The sequence below is a fragment of the Ambystoma mexicanum genome, chromosome 8 (genome assembly GCF_040938575.1).
Source record: "Ambystoma mexicanum isolate Mex_15411 chromosome 8, UKY_AmexF1_1, whole genome shotgun sequence".
NCBI lineage: Eukaryota > Metazoa > Chordata > Amphibia > Caudata > Ambystomatidae > Ambystoma > Ambystoma mexicanum.
Genome location: NC_090929.1, coordinates 1,147,103,634 through 1,147,125,464, shown reverse-complemented (window position 1 = coordinate 1,147,125,464; position 21,831 = coordinate 1,147,103,634). Strand labels below are relative to the sequence as shown.

Sequence of the window (21,831 nt, the reverse complement as noted above, 5' to 3'; positions counted from 1 at the left end):
TGGAGGTGCCCATCACAATGCTATGGTGGGAAACCACAAGTAAGCTACGTAACAGTTTTGTGCTTCTGCTCTGGCTGTAAACCAATTTGGAGTCGATAGTAGTTAAGCCTGAACTCTCCTTGTCTCCTTGTCTGCTTCTAGGTTCGAGACAGTTTTTGTTTAATTTCAGTGTTTGGTTCATCACATGCCATGCTGCAGCTTTGTCTTGATGTAGTCGTGGGAATTCCCGGATATGAGCCTAGGCCATGGCATGCATCAGACTTTTTTTTTTTGGAGTAGGGGAAGTGGCGGGTGACTCGCTGCCCAGTGGACAAAAGGTTGGATGGTTCTGTTTCTGGGGTGGCAGTGCTATTCAAGCTGCAGCATTTGCTTTTTCACTTGGGGCGTAGCTGCAGATCCTGGCTGCACCATTTGCCAACCAATGACGCACTTGATGCTACCATTTTAACTTTGTTTTTGTTGAGTGAAGCAAGAGGCAACACTTTAGCATGGATGGATGCATGCACTGCTGGGGAAGAGCAACAAACTGCTTGTTTTGCTTGGGGCATAGTACATATTTGGTATTTGCAGGTCGATTCTGAAATGGCTGGAGGTCGGGTCCTTTGCAGTGCCCTACAGGTATTGCAGATGGGGTAGCTGGAAAGCCTGTGCTGTGGGCACTCTGGTTAAGGTTCGTCATACATGGATCCTTTTGGGGAAATGACCAGAGATTTCCTATAGAATCTGAAGGTAGGATCATTAGTTAAGTTATGTCGGCACATTATTCTCTTGGAATGGTGTGTAGGATCAATGCTAAGGGAACCTACTCAGGTTGGGGGGGGGGGGTCATTCTGAGAAACCAACTTTAATATTCGACCAGTTTACACTTTGGCTCTGGACCAAACACAATATTGGTGTAGCTGAAAAGTTCTCTTCAGCTTGGGATCAAGTAGAGTTAGCGAGCAAAGTCTGTTGACACTACTTTGATGGTATGGACCTCTGTTCAACTATTTATGTGGAAGAATTCGCTTTTTATTCAACACGTGCAATATTTAATAGTACGGTAGGTGACTATCCAACATACACCAGTTTCTTAGCCCAAAACCTTATTACCTGCCAGTTACTATTTCAACAGTGGATGGAATATGCACTGTTAAATGTCTGAGTCGGTGTGGGAGTGGAGGTTAATAACATTTTCTGGAGCCTTGGATTTGAAGTGCTTTAGATGGGATGGCAATGTTTTGGAAGTGCACCCATAGCTTTGCTCTCGTTTGTTCTGTTACAAGTGTTTTTTTGTTTTAACAAATAAGTCCTTGTAGATGGGTTCATAGATGGGGCTTCTAATTGGGGGCCCTAAACAACAATTTATATAAACCCAGTCTGCCACATTTTGCAGTGAAGCGGCTAGTTAGGCTTTGTGCTTAATGCAAGTGTATGGGAATTAGGGGCTCTCAAAGTGGTGTCTTGACTGACTTGTAAGACACCACGGGACAGGGAATGTGTTGGGACATTTAGGCTTTTCTGTAGTAGTCTCCAGCTATAGTCATCCATCCAAGCCCTTTATGAAAGGTTTTGTAGATGCTTGCAGGCTCTTTCCCCAGCAAACCCTTATCTTGTCCCCATTGAGTCGGTGCAATCCAGAGGACCGAGATCTGATCTATTCTGATGTGATGCGCAAGGAAGTCTGAAGAAAGCCACATACTACAGCTCCCACAGATAAATATTTGGATGTCACAAATATAGGGTCCTGGAGGAAGAGGTTTTGCCTGGCTTCTCATCTCCACTTGTCGCTATAGACCACACTGACCTGTGTCGTGCCCCATGGTCGCTATAGACCACACTGACCTGTGTCGTGCCCCATGGTCGCTATAGACCACACTGACCTGTGTCGTGCCCCATGGTCGCTATAGACCACACTGACCTGTGTCGTGCCCCAATGGTCGCTATAGACCGCATCGACTTGCATTATGCTCTATGGTCGCTAACAGACTAGATGGTTTGTACTGTCACTCGCCTCTACGCTGAAGCCTGCACACGCTAACTAAGTGAACCTCATGTTTAACTGCTTCTGTCTGCACATGCCACTCTTAGCCTGTGCGTGATTTCTAACTTAATTGAACCCCTTCCACTGAGAACTCTCTAAGGTCTTAAGCTTCAGATTCAAAACACTGCCGGCATTATACCAACTGCTGGGCCTTACCTGATATTGCCTATATTAGCTTGCACCTAATGACTATTGCTGCTGTTATAATCAGTATCTAGCTGAACCTTGTCCGTACATGCATCTTCAGCCCTAGCATAAATTCGGTATCTAGGTGTACCCGCCTGCGGCTGCATATGCATTTCGCATTCTTGCCACTAACTAGCAGGCCTCCCTTCTCCAGCATGGGGTCTGGCATGGATTCACATGCTCATGAATATTCCCTGTCAGGCTGGGAATCCTCGGTAAAGAAAAAATCAGTATCAGTTTGGTTTCTGATCTGACTTTCGTAGTAGTAACCAATCACTGATTTCTGCATCATACTGACCACAGCCAATGACTGCCCTCTCCCTAAGCCCCGCCTCTGGCAGCCATCCTCAGATTTTTACTGCACGTTCAAGTGTTGGGATCCTCGTGCTATTGCTCTCGATCTTTAGTGCGTTTTCGCGCTTTTTTTCATAGGGAAATTACTTTTTTGGTCAGAGCCTCAAGCTCCACCGTTTCTATATCCGATCAACGGGGACCCGTGTCGGATTCTTCTACGCCCCTCAAGGGTGAAGATTTCGTCAAGCCACACTTTTGGAGGACTCAGAACTTTCTCAGGCCCATCTCGGACATGGCCCAGGAGAAGGGAAGCTCGACGCCCGGGAAGCTGTTCAGGGTCTGCCCTGCATGCCAGCTTCAGAATGTCTTCAAGGAGGACGAACACTCCCTTTGCCTCTACTGCCTGCATGAGGACAAGACGTATGTGGAGAAGGACTGTGCGTTTTGCGGGAACATGTCTGAGCGGACCATGAAGGACCGCCATCTGCGTCTCGTCAACTGGCTGGAAGGGAAGAGCCCGTCAGGCGAGAAAGTCTGAGCAGCCTTCTAAGACCTTTGAGGGCGCTACGGGGGCCCAACAGAAGGCCAAGCACCGCAAGTCTGCGGGCACCGGGAGCGCCGAATGGTTGTGCTCTTCGGTTGCCAGGCAGGGCGCAACCTCCCTGGCGCCATCAACCACGAGCCAACGCTCTGGATCGGGTAAGAGGAAGTCCGAGCACCCGGCGAAGCTTCTGGAGAGGCCCCAGTCGAGCTCGAAGGCCAATCAGCCGGTCAAGTGGCACAGCGAGTAGAGCGCCCGCTTTGACACCCGTGCAGAGCCTGTTAACGCAGGTTCGAATCCCGGCGGGGCCAAACTCAGCCTTTCATCCTTCCGAGGTCGATAAATGAGCACCACACACCGTGGGTAATAATAAGCAGCGCTCAGATACCTGAGGGTTTGTAGCGCTATATAAAAGCCTAATTATTATTATTATTATTATTATTATTATTATTATTATTAATTCGGAGGGGGAGCGAGGCGGTGAACGCACCTAAGGTGGCGAAAGTCTTGACTCAACTTCTCTTGGAGGTAAAGGCGATGCTCAAAGGCGCCATCGAGCTTGTCCCAGATAGGCTTCGGGGCTCCGGAGTTTACTCAAGATACTTCCTTGTGAAGAAGACAGGAGGATAGCGTCCCATCCTGGACCTACGACGACTGAACAAATTCATCAAGGCGCAGAAGTTCCGGATGGTCACCCTCCAGCACGTCCTGGGTCAGCTGGAGGAGGGCGATTTCCTGTCGTTGGATTTGGAGGATGCTTGCTTCTCCAGCATTGGATCTTTCATGGATTCACATGCTTAGAATATTCCCCGTCGTTAGACTGGGAACCCTCGGTACACATATAGTCGTTTCCTATAGGAAAAAACTTCCGACACTTCGGATTGAGGTCGGCACCCAGGGTGTTCACCAAGTGCCTCGCACCGGTGGCGGCGCGGCTGCGCCTGGAGGGGATCCACGTCTACCCTTACCTGGACGACTAGCTCATCCGAGCAAAGACAAGGGAGCTCGCCGCGGAACACATGGCGGGGACCGTCCAACTACTCACGGACCTGGGATTCTCCATGAACTACGCCAAGTCCCACTTGGTGCCCGGGCAAGACGCACTGTTTCTGGGAGCGAAACTCGACAGTGGTGCTTCTGGCCTCACCGTCGGAGGAAAGAACGAGGGCCTTCTTGGGCAAGGTGCAGCGGATGATGGTTGCGGATGCGGCCAAGGTAAGGTCGATCAAATCCCTCCTCGGAATGATGTCTTCTTGCATTTATCTCATCCGCCTGTGCAGGCTCCGGATGCGCCCGTTGCAGGAGTTCCTAGACGTTCGCTGGGTCCAGACGACGGGCAGCTTCGAGGACAGGATCACGCTCGACGAGAGTTTCCGGCGAGCGATCCGGTGGTGGGGCACCCGCGCGCATCTGACGGCAGGCATGGACTTCCAGACCCCAGGCCACCAGAAGACCGTGACCACAGATGCCTCCCTGGAAGGGCGGGGAGCGCACACCGAAAATCTGCACGCGAGAGGCCTTTGGCTTCCGACGGAGAAGTCCCTCCATATCAACGTCCTGGAGCTCCGTGCAGTGTTTTGGGCCCTCGGGTCCTTTCTTCCGTCCCTCAAGGGTAAGGTGGTGAAGATCTTCACCGACAACACCACCATGTTCTACATCAGGAAGCAGGGCGGAACCAGGTCCCCAGCCCTGTCCAAGGAGGCGCAGGATCTGTGGCAGTGGGCCGTCGCCCAAGGGATGTTTCTGGTGTCGTTTCATCTGGCAGGGATAAAAACCATCGCCGACTCGCTCAGCAGAGAGCTGCGCTCGTGCCACGAGTGGGAACTACGACAGGATCTAGTGGACCGACGCTGGGGCACACCCCAGATCGATCTGTTCGTGACGGCGACGAACTCCAAGTGCCGGAGGTTCGCCAGCAGGTTTCCCCAGCCGAGGAGCATGGGCGATGCTTTCTCGTTCCCCTGGGAGGGCCTATTTCTGTACGCTTTCCCTCCTTTGCCGTTGCTGATCCGGCTCATCAACCAGCTCAAGAGGTCACGGTGCAGGATGATACTAGTCACACCCGCGTGGCCGAGGCAGATATGGTTCCCGGACCTTCTGGACTTGTCAGCGTCCCCGTCAATCAAGCTGCCAGTGGACGCGGATCTTCTCTCCAGGGAAGGAGGCGCCATCCTCCATCACGACCCGAAGTCGCTGAACTTGCAGGCCTGGCTCCTGCAGCGCTAGAGTTTTCAGGTTACGACATACCGGCCGACTGCAGAGAGGTTCTTGCAAAGGCCAGGGCGTCGTCCTCTCTTAAATGCTACGGACACAAATGGAAGAGGTTCTCTGTCTGGTGCCACGCACAGAAGATTAACCCTCTACGGCTCCACAACTACTGCCGTACCTACTGACGCTGGCCAAGGCTGGACTGGCGCACGCTTCCATCAAGATTCATCTTGCTGCGATCTCCCGATACACCAGAACCACGGACGGACGTCTTTGTGGTCTCAGCGTCTGGTGAAAGAATTCATGAAGGGACTGTTCAGATCGTTCCCGCTGGTGAAGGCCCCGGCGTGGGAGCTCAACGTGGTGCTGACCATGCTCATGGGACCTCCGTTTGAGCCTCTGCACTCAGCTCAGTTGAAGTTCTTGTTGTGGAAAACAGCGTTTCCTGTGGCCATCACCTCCGCACGACGGGTGGGAGAGATCCAAACCCTTTCCTGCAAGTCCCCGTACTTGACTTTTCACGACACGAGGGCAGTGCTCAGGACGCACCCCTCCTTCATGCCCAAGGTGCCGTCGGACTTCCACCTCAACGAACCCTTGGTGTTGCCTGTTTTCTTCCCGTCGCCTTGGTCGCCGGCTGAAAGGACTTTGCACTTGCTGGATGTGACTAGAGCGCTGAAGTTCTACGTGGACTGCATGAAGAGTTTTCGGAAGACGTCACAACTTTTTGTGAACTTTGGACCTGTCAATCAGGGGAAGGCTCTCTCGAAGGCTTCCATCTCCAGGTGGCTCTCCGGCTTTATCATGTACTGTCACCGGTTGGCAAACCGACCGCTGCCTGGCTGTCCGAGAGCCCATTCCACCAGAGCGATCGCAGCTACTATGGCGTTCCTATCTGGTGTGCCCTTGCTGGACATCTGCAGGGCTGCTACGTGGAGGTCGACGCACACCTTCACGAGATTCTACTGCGTCGATCGGGATTCCAGGGAGGAGTCCAGGGTCGGCCAAGCAGTGCTGCGCAACCTGTTCGCCTAAGGTGAGCCTGGTGAGGAGGTAAGAGTTGCTTAATGTTGAGTTGTTGTATTGCTTGATATTGAGCCTTTTGCCACCTCCCGTGGTTGTGCATGTTTATACTGCTATGTATTATATTCATGACATGTGAATCCATGCCAGACCCCATGCTGGAGAAGGAACAAGTTACTTACCTGTAACTGTTGTTCTCCAGCATGGGTCTGGCATGGATTCACATGCGAACCCTCCCGCCTACCCCTCTGCGGCTCTTCACTTGGTCATACTGCCACTTCATGTGCTACCAAATCTGAGGATGGCTGCCAGGGGCAGGGCTTAGTGAGAGGGCAGTCATTGGCTGGGGGCAGTATGACCCAGAGACCAGTGATTGGTTACTACTGAGAAAGACGGATCAGAAATGAAACTGATACTGTTTTTTTTTTTTCTATACTGAGGATTCCTGGCCTGACTGGGAATCTTCTACCTCAGCAAAGAGCAGCTTTGGGATCGACACCTTCATGATGCAGCAGCACAGATCCTTTACCTGGATTCTTGGTTTTGGTGATGGAGCAGACACTGGTAGGGAACTTGCAGAAGCAGTCTGCAGGGAAGTCTCCCAAAAAGGATTATTAAAGACTTCTTGCTGCTGTAGATTTGGTGCCCTTATACAGGAACTAGGGGAAGAGTATCGCCTGTCGGATTCTTACTCTCTAGGTCCCGCACTCTGAGAGGAATTCAGGGTTTCTTTTCATGTCTGTGGAGGTCCTGCAGGAGTCCACCAATTTTCAGTGCAAAACTGACCTTGGAAGACTATGCACGACACTCTGGCTCGAAGGCTCCTGGTTTTGACGGTTTTCAGCCCTGGTAGGTTGCACTAAGTCTAGGGATCGCTCATTTTGCTGGTCTTAGACTAGTAAGTCTCACCAGCCTCTGGGGTAGGAGTCCTCTTCGGGACCCCCAGGCCCTTTTGCAAGGTCAGAACAGGCTTTGGTTATACAGCAGGCTCTCTGGTTGCTGGAATCCATTCGACGTCTTAGTCTTTGGATTTGGTTCCAGTGGTTGACTTACCTTCAGTTACCAGAATCGGACTTTTTATCCAGGAACCCAAGCACCACTTATGCAAACTCTCCTCTCCCTGCAGTTTACAGAAGGGGGTGGGTGGCTGTCCAATCGGGACCACCAGCTCCCTAGTAGGAGCCGGTTCCTTTCAAGCAGACTATGCCCTCTTCCTCCCTTCAGTGACTCTGGAGCCTCAGTGGGAAATGCATAGGGTTCCTGCCAAAGGCGTAACTTCAACCAGGATCCCGTTCAGGAAGAAGACCCAAGCAACAAAAAGCACACTAAAAATAGTGAAAAAATAAGCGACCATTCTAGCAGAGTGGTCTACCACAGCAGGCTTGACAGCCTCCTCCAAGTAATACTAACTAGTCATTGAAGTCTACTCATTGCTGCCACCAGCCATAAGTTAGCTTGCTGTAGTAACAAACATATTGGGTCAGTTTAGTGGGAAACTGGATACCATAGTTCTCCCCAGCACTTCACTTTAAGTGGGGTGTGCCGGTCTCACATAAAGGTGATGGAAATCCCACTCTTCCCTTGGAAACAGTACTTCACTGAAGGTACATTTAAGAGAACGAAAATGCGAAGGGAAGCACAAGGAGCAACACTGTATATTAAATGCTGTGTGCCATAGGAAAATAACTAAAACCTGCAAGCTGTAAGGAACTAGAAGTCCAAACATACACTATCGAGAGACCTAAAGGTCACCCATAAAGCGTAAATGAGGGTGCACGGTGTGGGGAGAAGATTCCCACTCACCCTGGAACATAGACAAATAATAGCCAAGTCTAGCATTAGGTTTTGGGGTTGACACGGGTAAGGAAGATTTATCATGTAGTTGAAAATCTTAACACTATACACAGCTGTCCATGATTCGTCTTTGACTGGATCGTGTTCTTTCTTTGTAGCAAATGTTCAATTGTTAAGCTTATTTTTTGTATTTATAAATAATGAATACAAGAATTCTGTGTAAGAGCTATGGTGTCTTAATTTTGCAGGTAATGGAGTTGTATTTTTTAAAAAACCTTTTCATTTCCTAGGTTGTAACTTTGTGGTACAGAGCTCCGGAAGTGCTTCTTGGATCCCTACGATACTCTACTCCTGTAGATGTCTGGAGCATAGGAACGATATTTGCAGAAATGGCAACTAAGAAGCCACTGTTCCATGGCGATTCTGAAATTGATCAACTCTTCAGAATATTCAGGTAGTACACTTGGGGATATAAAGACAATCAAATGGTGAAGAATGCTCTTGCAAAGGTATCTTAATGCATTATTGATCACCAAGATTGTTTAGGAAAGCTTGTATTCGTCTTCATATTGGTCTCCTGTTTTATTATCCCTTACCATGTGAAAGGTTTTCAGATACAATTGCTTTGCATTCAAAAGAAATCTAGAACATTCATCCATAAAACCACATCTGAATCGGTTTTCCAGGCCTGATGCTGGAAATGCTCTTCGCCCCTTTACTCATTCTGCCCGGCCCCTTTCCTCCATCCTTGTGAGAGTCCCCCAACATGGGGATGGTACTGGAACCTTTGGCAGCATAAAATGTAGCTTCCCTCCCCCCTTAAATATGGCATATTATGTGGCCATAACCCCAGAGGCCCTGCCCTCTAGCGCCTCACCTCAATCTTTCTCCAGCATGGGGTCTGGCATGGATTCACACGCTCATGAATATTCCCCGTCAGGCCAGGAATCCTCGGTAAAGAAAAAAATCAGTATCCGTTTCTGGTCTGTCTTTCTTAGTAACCAATCACTGATTTCTGGGTCATACTGCCCTCAGCCAATGACTGCCCTCTCCCTAAGCCCTTCCCCTGGAAGCCATCATCAGATTTTTACCGCACGCTCAAGTGTTGGGAGTCCTCGTGTTCAGCTCTCGAGCTTTTTGCTGCGTTTTCACGCTTTTCAAAGATTTTCTCATTTTTCGGTCAAATAGAGCCTCAAGCTCCACCTTGTCTACATCCAATTAACAGGGCCCCGTTTCAGATTTTTCTACGCCCCTCAAGGGTGAAGTTTTCGTTGAGTTACGCTTCTTGGAGGAGTCCAGAAGTTTCTGTGGCCTACCCCGGACATGGCCCAGGAGAAGGGAGCTCGACGCCCGGAAAGCTGTTCAGGGTTTGCACTGGATGCCAGCTGCAGAATGTGTTCAAAGAGGACGCACATTCGAAGTTCCTCTACTGCCTTCATGAGGACAAAAACGCAAATGGAGAAGGACTGTGCGTTTTGCGGGAACATATCGGAACGGACCATCAAGGATCGACATCTTCGTCTCTCCTACTGGCTGGAAGTAAAGAGCCCGTAGGTGAGAAGAAAAGTCTGAGCGGTCTTCTAAGTCCTGTGAGGGTGCCCCGGCGACGGGGGCCCAACAGAAGGTAAAGCACTGCGAGTCTGCGGGCATCAGGAGCGGCAAAACATCTGGAGAGGCCTTGGTCGGTCTCCCGGGGGGGACTGAGGCGGTGACCTCCCCCCCCCCCCCCCCCCTCCCCAAGGTGAAGGCCACAGGTCCGCAGAAGGTGGTAAAGGCCTTGATTCACCTGGCTAAGGCCTCTATCAAGGAAGCCGCGGCGGCCCTGGGGAGGCTGCACCAGTGGAAGCGACCTCAGGGCCCAGAGTTTCCCTGCCACCACGGAGGGAATCCTCTTTCAGGCCCATCGAGGACCCCCGTGAAGACCCCGGCGGAAAAGGGGGGGGGGCGGTGGGCATTGTTGACACGGACACAGCCTCCGAGGAGGAACTGGTTGAAGTCTTGGAGGGCCTAGACGAGGGCTTCGAAGAGGCCCGGTCCCACGGGAGGGATCCCGACAGAGGACGAGCGCGCCGGCGGTGCCGGCGAGGTTCCTAGTCTACCGTTGCGCCCGTCGCTTCTGGAACCGCAGGACAACTCGGCGGCCTTTTTGCTGGCAATACAATCCTTATGTTCGGAGATGAGGACGAGATTGCACCTACCACCGATGGAGGAGGCAGAACCGGGCCCGTCGGGGAAGTACCCCAAACAAGATAAGACAGACCCTTCCAGCCCCGCCTTTTCAGCCCTCGCTGTCTGCTCAGCCTTTGCACACGTCCCCTGTACCTGAGGATGACACGGGAACGGACATGGCCACGACTGGTGCGGTGACGATGGGACAGAGCTCCCATCGCCTCCAGCCCGGGCCTCGCCTCCCGACGAGATTGAGTCTTTCCACGCTATGATCGCCAGGGCTTCTGAGCTTTTTCAGCTTTGCCCCGAAGAGAAGGAAGGTTTCCTTTCCTATTGGCCTCACGCCGTTGGTAAGACAGTCCTCGCCGTGCCTCTGTTGGATGACATCTGGGACGAGGGTCTCACCCTTCTCAAGAACCAGTCCACGACGCCTGCCAAGAGCGGTCGGTATGAGAAGTACTGGGTCCCCGACGCGGCCCCTTTGTGCCTTAGGGCGCAACTGACCCCTGACTGTCTTCTCAGTGGCGGCCAAGAAGAAAGCGGGGTGGCATCGGCCTGAACGTCAACTTCCCCGCCGGATGGCGAAGGAAAGAATCTGGATGAAATGGCACGACAAGTTATCACAACGGCGGCAGCAATTAAGGCGGCCAACGCCCTCGCGATCGTGGCCCGCACAACAGGGAGTTATGGTACAAGATCGCCCCCCCCCCTCCTGTTGGACTTCCTACCGGGCGACGAGAGGGCTGAGGCCCTGGAGATCTTGCAGGAAGGTGAGGGTGCGTCAGACCACGCCATAACGGTGGCTAAGGACACTGCTGACCCCGGTTTCCACCAGCTAGGCAACGGCATTTGCCTTAGACGACGAGGGTGGCTCAAGGCGACAGATTTCCGCCAGGACATACCAGCCAAGGTTTTGGACCTGTCGTTCGACGGGAACAACCTGTTTGGGAAATCAAGGCGAACACCGAGACGGCTAAGGCCCTAGGAGTTCTCCAGCAACGAAGGCCGTCCTTTTGGAGCTCCAGAGGCAAGCAGGGTGCCTCCAAGGGATTCGGCGGTGGCTCCTCTACGTACCGCCAAGCGGCCCGCTCCTTGTTGCCGGAAGCCTATAGAGGACGAGGCAAGTCGGGTGGATCCTGCCGTCGTCGCCATGGAGGCCAAGGCAGCAAGGCGTTCTCCAAGCAAGATTGAACCGACCGTGGTGTCGGGCCACCACTGAAGCATCCAGGTAGGAGGCCGGCTGGCGAAGTTCGTCAGCGTGTGGGAGCCCATCTCCACCGACCGTTGGGTGCTGGGCCCCTGGCCCAGGGGTACGCCCTCGAATTTCAAAGAAAGTGCCCCTGCATTCCTCCCGTGGCCAGGAAAGAAAACCATGTCTCCACTACTGTTGGAGGTAAGGGCGATGCTCCAGAAAGGTGCAATCGAGCTCTTCCCAAAGAGGCTCCGGGGCTCTGAAGTATACTCAAGGTACTTCCTTGTGATAAAGACAGGAGGGTGGCGACCCATCCTGGACCTGCGACGACTGAACAAGTACAAGGCACAGAAGTTCCGGATGGTCACCCTCCAGCACGTGCTGGGACAGCTGGAGTAGGGCGATTTCCTGTCGTTGGATTTGGAGGATGCATACTTTCACATTCCCATTCCCATTCTAAAGACACCAGAAGTTCCTCAGGTTCGTGGTCCAAGGGCGGCACCGCCAGTTCAAGGCCCTCCTTTTCGGATTGAAGTCGGCACCCAGGGTTTTCACCAAGTGCCTCGCTCCAGTGGTGGCGCGGCTGCGCCTGCGGGGATCCACGTTTACTCCTACCTGGACGATTGGCTCATTTGCGTAATTCAAGGGAGCTCTCCGTAGAACACAGGGAAGAACGTCCAGCTGCTCGCGGACCTGGGGTTCTCCAACTTCCCCAAGTCCCACCTGGTTCCCTCTCGTTGCACTGTTTCTTGGAGCCAAGCTCGACATAGTGGCGTGTCTGGCTCGCTGTCGTAGGAAAGGAAAAAGGCCATCCTAGGCAAGGTGCAGAGTCTCCTGGCCACGGACGTGGCCAGGGTGAGGTCCATCAAGCCCCTCCTCGGGATGATGTCCTCTTGCATTTATCTCGTGCACCTGTGCAGGCTTCGGATGTGCCCTCTAATGGAGTTCCTAGACGCCCGCTGGATTCAAGCGACTGGCAGCTTCGAGGACAGGATCCCTCTCAACGAGACCTTCCGACGAGCAATCCGGTGGTGGGGCACCCGTGCTCATCTAGCAGCAGGGACAGACTTTCAGACCCTGGCCCACCAGGCGACGGTGACGGATGCTTCCCTGGAGCGATGGGGAGTGCACACCGGAGATCTTCATGCGAGAGGCCTTTGGCTCCCGGAGGAGAAGCTGCTCCACATCAACATCCTGGAGCTCTGGGCAGTGTTCTGGGCCCTCAGGTCCTTTCTCCCGTCCCTCAAGGGCAAGGTGGTGAGGATCTTCAGACACCACCACGATGTTCTACATCCGGAAGCAGGGCGGAACCAGATCCCTGGCCCTATCCAAGGAAGCCCCAGGATCTGTGGCATTCAGCTGTTGATCAAGATGTTCCTGGTGCTGTTTCATAGGGCAGGGATAAAAAAAACACCATCGCCGAATCAGCAGAGGGCTGCGCTCGTGCCACAAGTGGGAACCAAGCCAGGATCAAGTGGACCAACTTTCAGCGATGGGGCAAACCCCAGATCGACCTGTTCGCGACGGTGACGAACTCCCAAGTGCCAGAGGTTCGCCAGCAGGTTTCCCCAACCGAGGAGCATGGGCTATGCTTTTTCATTCCCCTGGGACGGCCTGTTCCTGTATGCGTTCCCTCCGTTGCTGCTTCGATTTATCAACCAGCTCGAGAGGGCTCGGTGCAGGATGATCCTCATCGCAACAGCGTGGCAGAGGCAGATCTGGTTCCCGGACCTTTCGGGCTCCCTACCTGTCAAGCTGCCGAAGGACGCAGATCTTATTTCCAGAGAAGGAGGCGCCATCCTTCATCACGACCTGGAGTCTCTGAACTTGCAGGCCTGGCTCCTGCAGCACTAGAGTTTGGAGGGTACGATGTCCCGGCTGACTGCAGAGGTTATTTCAAAAGCCAGGGCGTCCTCAACTCTCGTGCTACGGACACAAGTGGAAGAGGTTCTCTGTCTGGTGCCGTGCACAGATTAACCCGCTACGGCCCCTCAAGTGCTGCCGAACCTACTGTCGCTGGCTAGCTCAAGCCTCCATCCTACATCTGGCTGCGATATCACGATACACTAGAAGTACAGGACCGGCGTCTTTGTGGTCTCGTCTGGTGAAGGAAGTCATGAAGGAACTGTTCCGATCGTTCCCGCTGGTGAAGGCCCCTGATCCGGCATGGGAGTTCAACATGGTGCTGACCAGGCTCATGGGGGCGCCATTCAAGCCTCTGCATTCGGCGCCGTTTGTTTGTCGTGGAAAACAGCATTTCTTGTGGCCATCACCTCCGCACGACGAGTGGGAGATATCCAGGCCCTATCCTGCAAGCCTCCATGCTTGACTTTTCACGACACAAGGGTGGTGCTGAGGACACACCTCTCCTTTATGCCCAAGGTGCCGTCGGACTACGAGCCCCGTTGCCGGCCAAGAGGACTTTGCACTCGCTGGATGTAGCTAGAGCGCTGAAGTTCTACATGGACCGCACAAAGTTTTCGGAAGACGTCACAGCTGTTTGTAAACTTTGGACCTGTGAACCAAGGGAAGGCGCTCTCGAAGGCTTCCATTTCCAGATGGCTCTCCGGCTGTATCATGCACTGTCACTGGTTGGCAAACCGACAGCTGCCCGGCCGTCCGAGAGCCTATTCGACCAGAGCAGTTGCTGCTACCATGGCATTCCTGTCTGGTGGGACCCTGGTGGACATATGCAGGGCTGCTACGTGGAGGTCGACTCACACCTTCACGAGATTCTACTGCGTAGATTGGGACTCCAGGGTCGGCCAAGCAGTGCTGCACAACCTGATCGCCTGAAGGTGGGCCTGGTGAGGAGGTAAGAGTTGCTTAATGTTGAGCCTTTGCCACCTCCCGTCGTTGTGCATGTGTACGGCTATGTATTCTTATATTCATGAGCATGTGAATCCATGCCAGACCCCATGCTGGAGTAGGAACAAGTTACTTACCTGTAACTGTTCTCCAGCATCGGTCTGGCATAGATTCACATGCAAACCCTCCCTCCTCTCTGCGGCTCTTCACTTGGTCATGCTGCCACTTTACGTGCTACCAAATCTAAGGATGGCTGCCAGGGGAGGGGCCTGGGGAAAGGGCAGTCATTGGCTGGGGGCAGTATGACCCAGCCAGAGATCAGTGATTGGTTACTACTAAGAAAGACAGATCAGAAATGAAACTGATGCCGACTTTTTTTCTTTACCGAGGATTCCCGGCCTGACAACGGAAAATATTCATGAGCATGTGAATCCATGGCAGACCCACGCTGGAGAACAGTTACAGGTAAGTAACTTGTTCCTATGTTTTTTCCCAAGGACGAAGCAGTGCTGCACTGCCTGGATGTCAGGCGTGCCATAAATTTCTACTTGGACAGGACCAAGGGCTTCTGCAAGTCAGATGTCCTGTTTGTCACTTTCGGAGGCTCAAGACCAGGCTATCATGCCTCTAAGGCTTCCATATTCCTCTGGATGGTCTTGGCCATCAAAGAAGCATACCAGGGCCAGCACAAGCCGCTTCCGGCCAACATGCATGCCCACGCAGTTGGGGCTAGGGCAACGGACATTGCATTCCAGTTCTGTCCCTTGGCGAGTCATAAGCAGGGTGGCCACTTGGGCCTCTACCTCGGCTTTCTGCAAGCATTACTGTTTGGATGCCAGCTCTAGATCTGATGCGACCTTCGGACATGCAGTTCTCAGGAACCTATTTGCTTAAGGCGGGTCTCCTCTCCACCCTGGGGCTACAATCGGTTGTAATTGCCCATACAGTATGGAGGAAAGGGATTGGACATAAGAGTAATTATGAGGCAATCCATAGTGATTAACCTACTTAGTGCATAGTCCCCTTTCCTCATGTGTCCCACCAACCTCCTCACTCCCAATACTACTGGTGTCATTCGACAATGCTAGATCTATTGACGCATCAATGGGGACTGAGTTGTGGTGCCAGAGGATGGAGTCGGGGCAGCACATGCCCCCCCCACCTGGGCTGCACCCCCAAGCCCCTGTAAATTCAACGGGGAATGTTTTTTTTCTGATGAAAAAGGTTCCATCTCACGTCCTTTGGAAGGGATGCCCATGCAGTATTGACGAAACGGTATTAGGAGTAAGTTAGTCACTCCGTAAATGACAAATTACTCACTGTAAAGAGCCAGGTTTTAAGAGCTTTGCGGAAGGCCGTTTAGTCATTGGTGTCGAATATGAGGGGGGGATTGAGTTCCACACAGTTTAGGCCAAGGTTGAAAAAGCGGATACTCTCACCAGGAAGAGGGAAGTGCTTGATCTTGGGGTGTGATGGGAGGTTGGGTTTTTAGCTTCTCTTGAATTGAGGTATGTTGGGCCGGTCTTGTGCACTGCTCGGTGGGTAATGCATAGGGTCTTGAAGGTGCCTCTTCCTCGACTGGGAGCCAATGTAGGGTTTGAAGAGCAGGAGATGTGTGGTCTGTGTCCTTTGGTCAGCTTGAGGTTTGTGGCAGCGTTTTGGGCTCTTTGTAGTTTGAGTTGATATGTGGTGCTCCTAGGTATAGGAAGTTGGCATAGTCCAGTCTTGACATGACGATAAACATTACAGCTGCGTGTCTGTTGGGGGTAGGAGAGGTAAGGGAAAATGTGTCTCAGAAGTTTGAGGTGATGTTGACGGCATTTTGAAACATTATTGATCTGACAGGAGAGGTTTGGGCCGGAGTCCATAGTGCAGCCTAGGTTTCTGACTATATTGGAAGGGTGGTGTGGTGGGCCGAGGGAGGGTGGCCATGGGAGGGGTTCTGGGAGAAGGGCATAGGCCCCCAGCACTCTTTCTGGACTTTAGGACTTTTAATTTCTAACCTGGAGAGACCTTTTTCCCACGCTGTCATATTTTTCATTGATTTGAACACTTTCTGTTGGTTTTGGAGTCTGACAAGCTCCATAAGCATCTAGTTTTTACGTTGCGTCACACTGCACCTTCAGTGCAGTGGCACAGGGAAGTCTTCCAGATTTCCCATAGGTTTAAGTATCTTCTCTTGGTTAAACTGTTTCCAAGAGCCGTAAAGTGAAATTGACTTTACTTGCATTGTGTAACTTTCTAGACCCAGCACACCTGAGCTCACCATAGGTTGCTGGTGGGGTTACTTAGTATCCCATTTGTCTAGTTTCTCATGTAAGATTTTTGTTAACCTTTCTACAATTAATGGCTGGTGTCAGTGGTTTACTTTTCTACCATTGAGTGGTCTTCCCCAGGCTTCCATTGCTGCTGCAGGTAAGCAACCATGGTTGTCCATTTTGTCAAAATGGCACTGGTAGGTTTTTAAAAATTTTTTTTTTTTTGCCATTTCTTGTTGGAAAGGTCTGCGTGCCAAACCTTGTTTGGTCTTTGTTCGTTTTGTGGTTTTCACTGGTGAAGCCCGCCTCTGGCTCCAGCGTGTCTAGCAGGAAGTGAGGGAGGTGCCTGACACTCCCTGTGCGTAATCCCCCTTGGTTACAGGAATGCACCCAAAGGTGATTGGTTGACTGTCCTTGGAGGACAGCCACCCTGCTGTGAGTGACAAGCTGCAAATAAATTGGAGAAACCTGCTTGGAAGGCAGTCGACCAAAGCAATCCGAAGAATAACTTGGAAGAGACACCTGCTGCATCTCCTGAACCGTTGGTTTGCCCGGTGAAGCCCTGCTGCATTGCTGAAGCTCCGAATTACCCTCGTTTAGAGAAGCCCTGCAACAGACCACTTCTCCCCTTGGGTTGGTGGGACCAATCCACCACAAAGCGAAACCCGTCTGGATAAACTCTCAGAGCTGGCAGTACTTCCATTGCTGCTGCACGAACAGATTGCCAGGGAGACGAACACCAGAATCGAGTCTCGTTTTTAAGGCTGACCCAAGCTACAGGAAGATCCTCGACTCCCTTGGAGCAGGACTTGCCAAGCCTGAGCCACCTCAGTGCTGGACCCCACATGCGCGCAAAGTCAAGGTATCCTAGAACCGCAGTGGTGCTATTTTGCGAGGGCCGTGAGGCTGAAACCGTGAAGTGCTGCTGATCTGTAGTTTCCCATTGCTGCCGCCGACCTTAAATTAGTTATGCAGGAGTCCCCAGACGTACTCCCTCTTGTCTCCACGACTGAGGCTCAGGAATAGGATATGCAGACCTACACAAACAGAAGCCAGCCAGAACCACTTTCTTCAGACCTACAGTACTGTACAACTAAGGGGACTTGCCTCTTGTTGTGTTGCCTTGTTAGTTCTCAGTTGAGACTTGACTTGGTTGCTTGCAGCTTTGCCACCTCACAAGCCTCCCAGCTTTTGGCCCTATAGTATTGATCTACATGGACTTCTAAAACATTGTGCAAGACGTTTTACCTACCTGCAAGAAGTGCTTCAGCTCACCTAAACTTTTGCTCTATTAACATTGGCTAGCCTGGCTTCCCTGAATACTCTTCTTTGCTCTGACTTTGTGCTTTAAATGTCTTTCAGGAAAGGGTTGATTTACTTAGTATTGGAGGGTTCAAAACGTACTTAACTGCTTAAGAATAGTTGTTAACCATTGTTTTATTCCCAAAAACATTCTTTGATATAGCACTTTCACATATAGAAATACTGAGTTTGGTGTCAAAGTCCAGTGTCCTAGTTATCAGTTCTCCGGGTCAAGGATGTATGTGTGCCATCCCAAATGGGTATCTATTTAAAGAAACTGTATTTAGAAGGGTATTTGTTTTGCTGTCTTCTAACGAAGGCTTTTCAACTGACTGTTAGGGATTCTTGTGTAAACAATTATTTGAGTGTAAGCGTTTATTTGAATGCCTGTCGCACTGAATCTGTTACAATCCCGCAGCTCACATTGACCCCTCTTAAGATGAGCCTGGCTGATCAGTCATGCTACCAATTTGGGTAGTGGTTAAACCAACTATTGCCAAGAGGTCAAGGCTGGTCCAGTCCCCCACAGGGTACTGCATACAATCTTGCCTAACGCACCATGATTTCGGTTTTATCAGGGTTCAGTAGGAGGTTGTTAAATGTCCTGTCAATATCACGGAGATGAGCTTCGAAGGTTGGTGCTTGTCTTGGGGGGTCTTAGGATAATTTGGGTGTCGTCAGCGTAGTTGTAACAGGAGCTGTTGCGTGTGTGAATGATTCCTGGTACAGTAAGAGGTTGAAGAGGAGAGCAGAGCCATGCACTTTGGGGCACGCCACTGTTCACGGGGGCGAGCAGTCGAGACATTCAATGTCCAATGGGGCTTTGTATCGAGTGAGATAAATACGGGTAACCACCGTCATTTACTGACAGTAACTCCTTTGCACCAATCCAGTGGTCTTCGTGGTTTTGAATGGATTACCTAGTCCCGTTTCACTGGCACACGTCAAGGGTGCCCCCTTTTCCTGTATGCCCTTACTAGCGAGCATGCTTCGCGTGGACATGTAGACTGGCTTGCAGGGGGAATGAGCACCATGTATCCTTGTATGCAGACGACATGCTAGTTGTGTCAGGAATTGTGTAACTTGTCTCCCGCAACACAAGTCTGATGGCCGGGTTCAAAATTAATCAGATAAACCCAAGCTCTTCCCATAACATCAGACGTTCCATGGCATCAAGGCAGAGTCGCTCCTTTCAGGCTCAAAATGCATCAAATATATGGGCAACAACATCGGCACTTCCCTCGGCAAACTGCCATCATGCCTCCAAAGCCTCCATTTCCCGCTGGATGGTCACTGCCATCAAGGAAGCATACGAGGGCCAGCATGGACCGCTTCCGGCAAACCTGCATCCCTTTCAGCGCCATGTCCCCTGGCAGGTCATAAGCAGTGCGGCCACATGGGCCACCCCATCCGCTTTGTGCAAGCATTACTGTTGGATTCTGGCTCCAGGTCGGATGCATCTTTCGGACAGGCGATTCTCTGGAACCTGTTCGCTTAAGGACTGTCTTCTTTCCACCCTGGGGCTACATTCAGTTGTAATCGCCCATGCAGTATGGAGGAAAGGGGACAGGGCGTAAAGAGTAATTATAAGTTACTCACCGTAGTGACTAACACTTAGTCCATAGTCCCCTTTCCTCCATATGCCCCACAACCCCCATTAATGATCTGGTGTCATTAGGCAATGGTAAATCTATTGTTGACATGTCTCTGGGGACTGAGGTGTGGCGACAGTCAGGGAAGCACATGCGTCCAGGCCCACGCCTCTAAATTTAGAGGAAGATTTTTCTGGTGAAAAAGGTTGTCTCCGTCCCTCGCGAGAGACGCCCATGCAGTATGGAGGAAAGGGGACTATGGACTGAGTACGTTACTCACTACAGTGAGTAAATTATAATTAGTTGGACTGGCTGAGGGCAGGGGCCACCCAAGGGGTCTTGCACTCATGCCAGAGACTGGCAGTTATCCTTCATCAGCTGGGGTACTCCCTCAACCAGCGCAAGTCAGTTGTGCCACTCTCTGGTCTTCCTAGGGGTGCTCTGGAGCAGTACCATTCAGCAGGTGGTCCCTATGCTCGAGAGGCTCCTGTCCCTCCGCAAGGCTGTCAGACACTTTCTGGTCAACTCTGCCACTTCAGCTTGGTGGTTCCTGCCCCTGATGACCACTTGCGTGCTCACAGTAAAGCAGGCTGGCCTCAAGATGAGGCGCCGCCAGCTCCATGTGTCAGCCATTTGGGATCAGGAGACGGGGGTCTCAGACAGGATCCCAATACCGCTGCTCCTGCTGCCTGATCTTCATTGGTGGCTGATGGAGAGTAATGTCTCAATGGGAGCACCCTTCAACTGTACAGAGCCTAGCCTGGTGGCAACAACACTTCCCTGTTGTGTTGGGGGGGGCTACTTTGGAGGGTTGTGATTCACCCACCTCTCCCGGGGGACAGGAAAACCAAAGCGGACCAGTTGAGTTGCCCATGCCGATACAACTTCTGGGCTTGGCTCCTACACCCACTCCACTTAGCGCCCCACCTGCCTGAGGGGACAGGCTTTTTGAGAAATTACTCTTATGAGATCCCCCCCCCCCCCTCAGATGGATCATCCTTTTGGATGTGATCGGGGACATGCTACCACTGGTCCCTTCACCAGCGGCTAGTCATTCCTCCCATGACTCCAGCGCCTCAGGCCGCTGCGCAGCCCCAGCTGCTCACGCCAGACACAGCGGGGACCGCTCCTCTGCTTCCAGCAGACTAGGCTGTTCCATACCAGCCGACTCCGGTCAGCAAACCTCAGTCTTCGGCACCCAGTACTCCTCCGGACCAGCAGGAAACCCTAGCGGACAACAATGAGACCCCAGACACTTTCTTCAGCCAAGGCATTCCATGAACTAAGTGCAGGTCTGGCTGAGTACTTGGGGCAGGTCTGGTGGAGCAAGGACTGCAACCTGAGGATAGGCAGACCATTCCGACAACCAGCAACACAGGTTACCATCACCGCAGACTTTTCCTTGGAGGGCGGGGGAGCTACCGTGGACAATCGCGTCAGTTTGGTCCCTTCAGGAACAGGTGGCCCCTATCAATTGGCTAGAACGGAAGGACATATGGCTAGCTCTTAAGGCCTTCCGCTAATGAGTGGCAAAATTATCCTCATTTAAACTGACTCCACCAGCATGTATTGCATCAACAAGCAGGGAGGCACCAGGTCTTCTCTGTGCACCCTGGCGGTCAGCATCTGGGAATGGGCTCTGGCAAACTACATACACTTGATGGCAATCCATCTCCCACGGGAGTCAAACCTGGAGGCGGACAGGCTCTGCAGGTTTGGTGCGGACAATTTCAAGTGCCAATTGAACGATCAGGTCCTTCAGGGGATCTTCGACATATGGCTTCATCCAGAGGTGGAACTTTTCACCACATGGTACAACTGGAAGAGCCCTCATTTCACATCGTGGCAGCGACAGGGCTCCGGCTCTGGGAGATGCGTTACAGATGCAGTGGAATAGCATGAGCAGATGTTTTCCCTCTCACTCCCCTGGTACACAGGGTGATCTGCAAGATAAGGGAGTCCCTGCACCTCAGCATCATTCTGATGGGTCCTTGGTGGCCGACGAGGCCATGGTTCTCGGAGCTGCTCAGCTTGGTGGACCAACCTCTGATGCAACTTCGACTGGGACCAGCTCATCTACTGTTGCAGCAAGGAGGCATGGTCATCCACCCTGCAGAAGTTGGCGCTAGCAGCATGGTTCCTGAGCAGGCCACATGAAAGCGTCTGCGTCTTTCGCAGGCTAACCGCGATCTCGTACAGGGTCCTAGGAGCAATGCTACTAGGAGCCAGTACAAAAGCAAGTGGGCTAGGTTCTGCCACTGGGCTGAACCTATGGGGGTTGACCCTCTCTTGCGCACTGGGTGATGTGCTTTTATTCTCAGCACACCTTGCACAGTCTGGAGTGCAGATACACTTGCTGCACCCATCTGGCAGCCATCAGAACCTACCGGAACTTGGGCGACGTTTTCTTGTCCACCAATCCAGTGTTTAAAAGGCTTCTG

General features: G+C 52.1%; 1 protein-coding gene across 1 annotated transcript in view; it reads left to right on the top strand.

Annotated features, from left to right (window-relative positions):
* CDK1 (cyclin dependent kinase 1) overlaps positions 1–21,831 on the top strand; it is a 240,173-nt gene that overhangs the window by 192,628 nt on the left and 25,714 nt on the right. Inside the window, exon 6 of the mRNA XM_069611210.1 lies at positions 8,360–8,523. Within this exon, the coding sequence (XP_069467311.1) occupies positions 8,360–8,523 (164 nt within the window). The remainder of the gene's footprint in view (positions 1–8,359; positions 8,524–21,831) is intronic.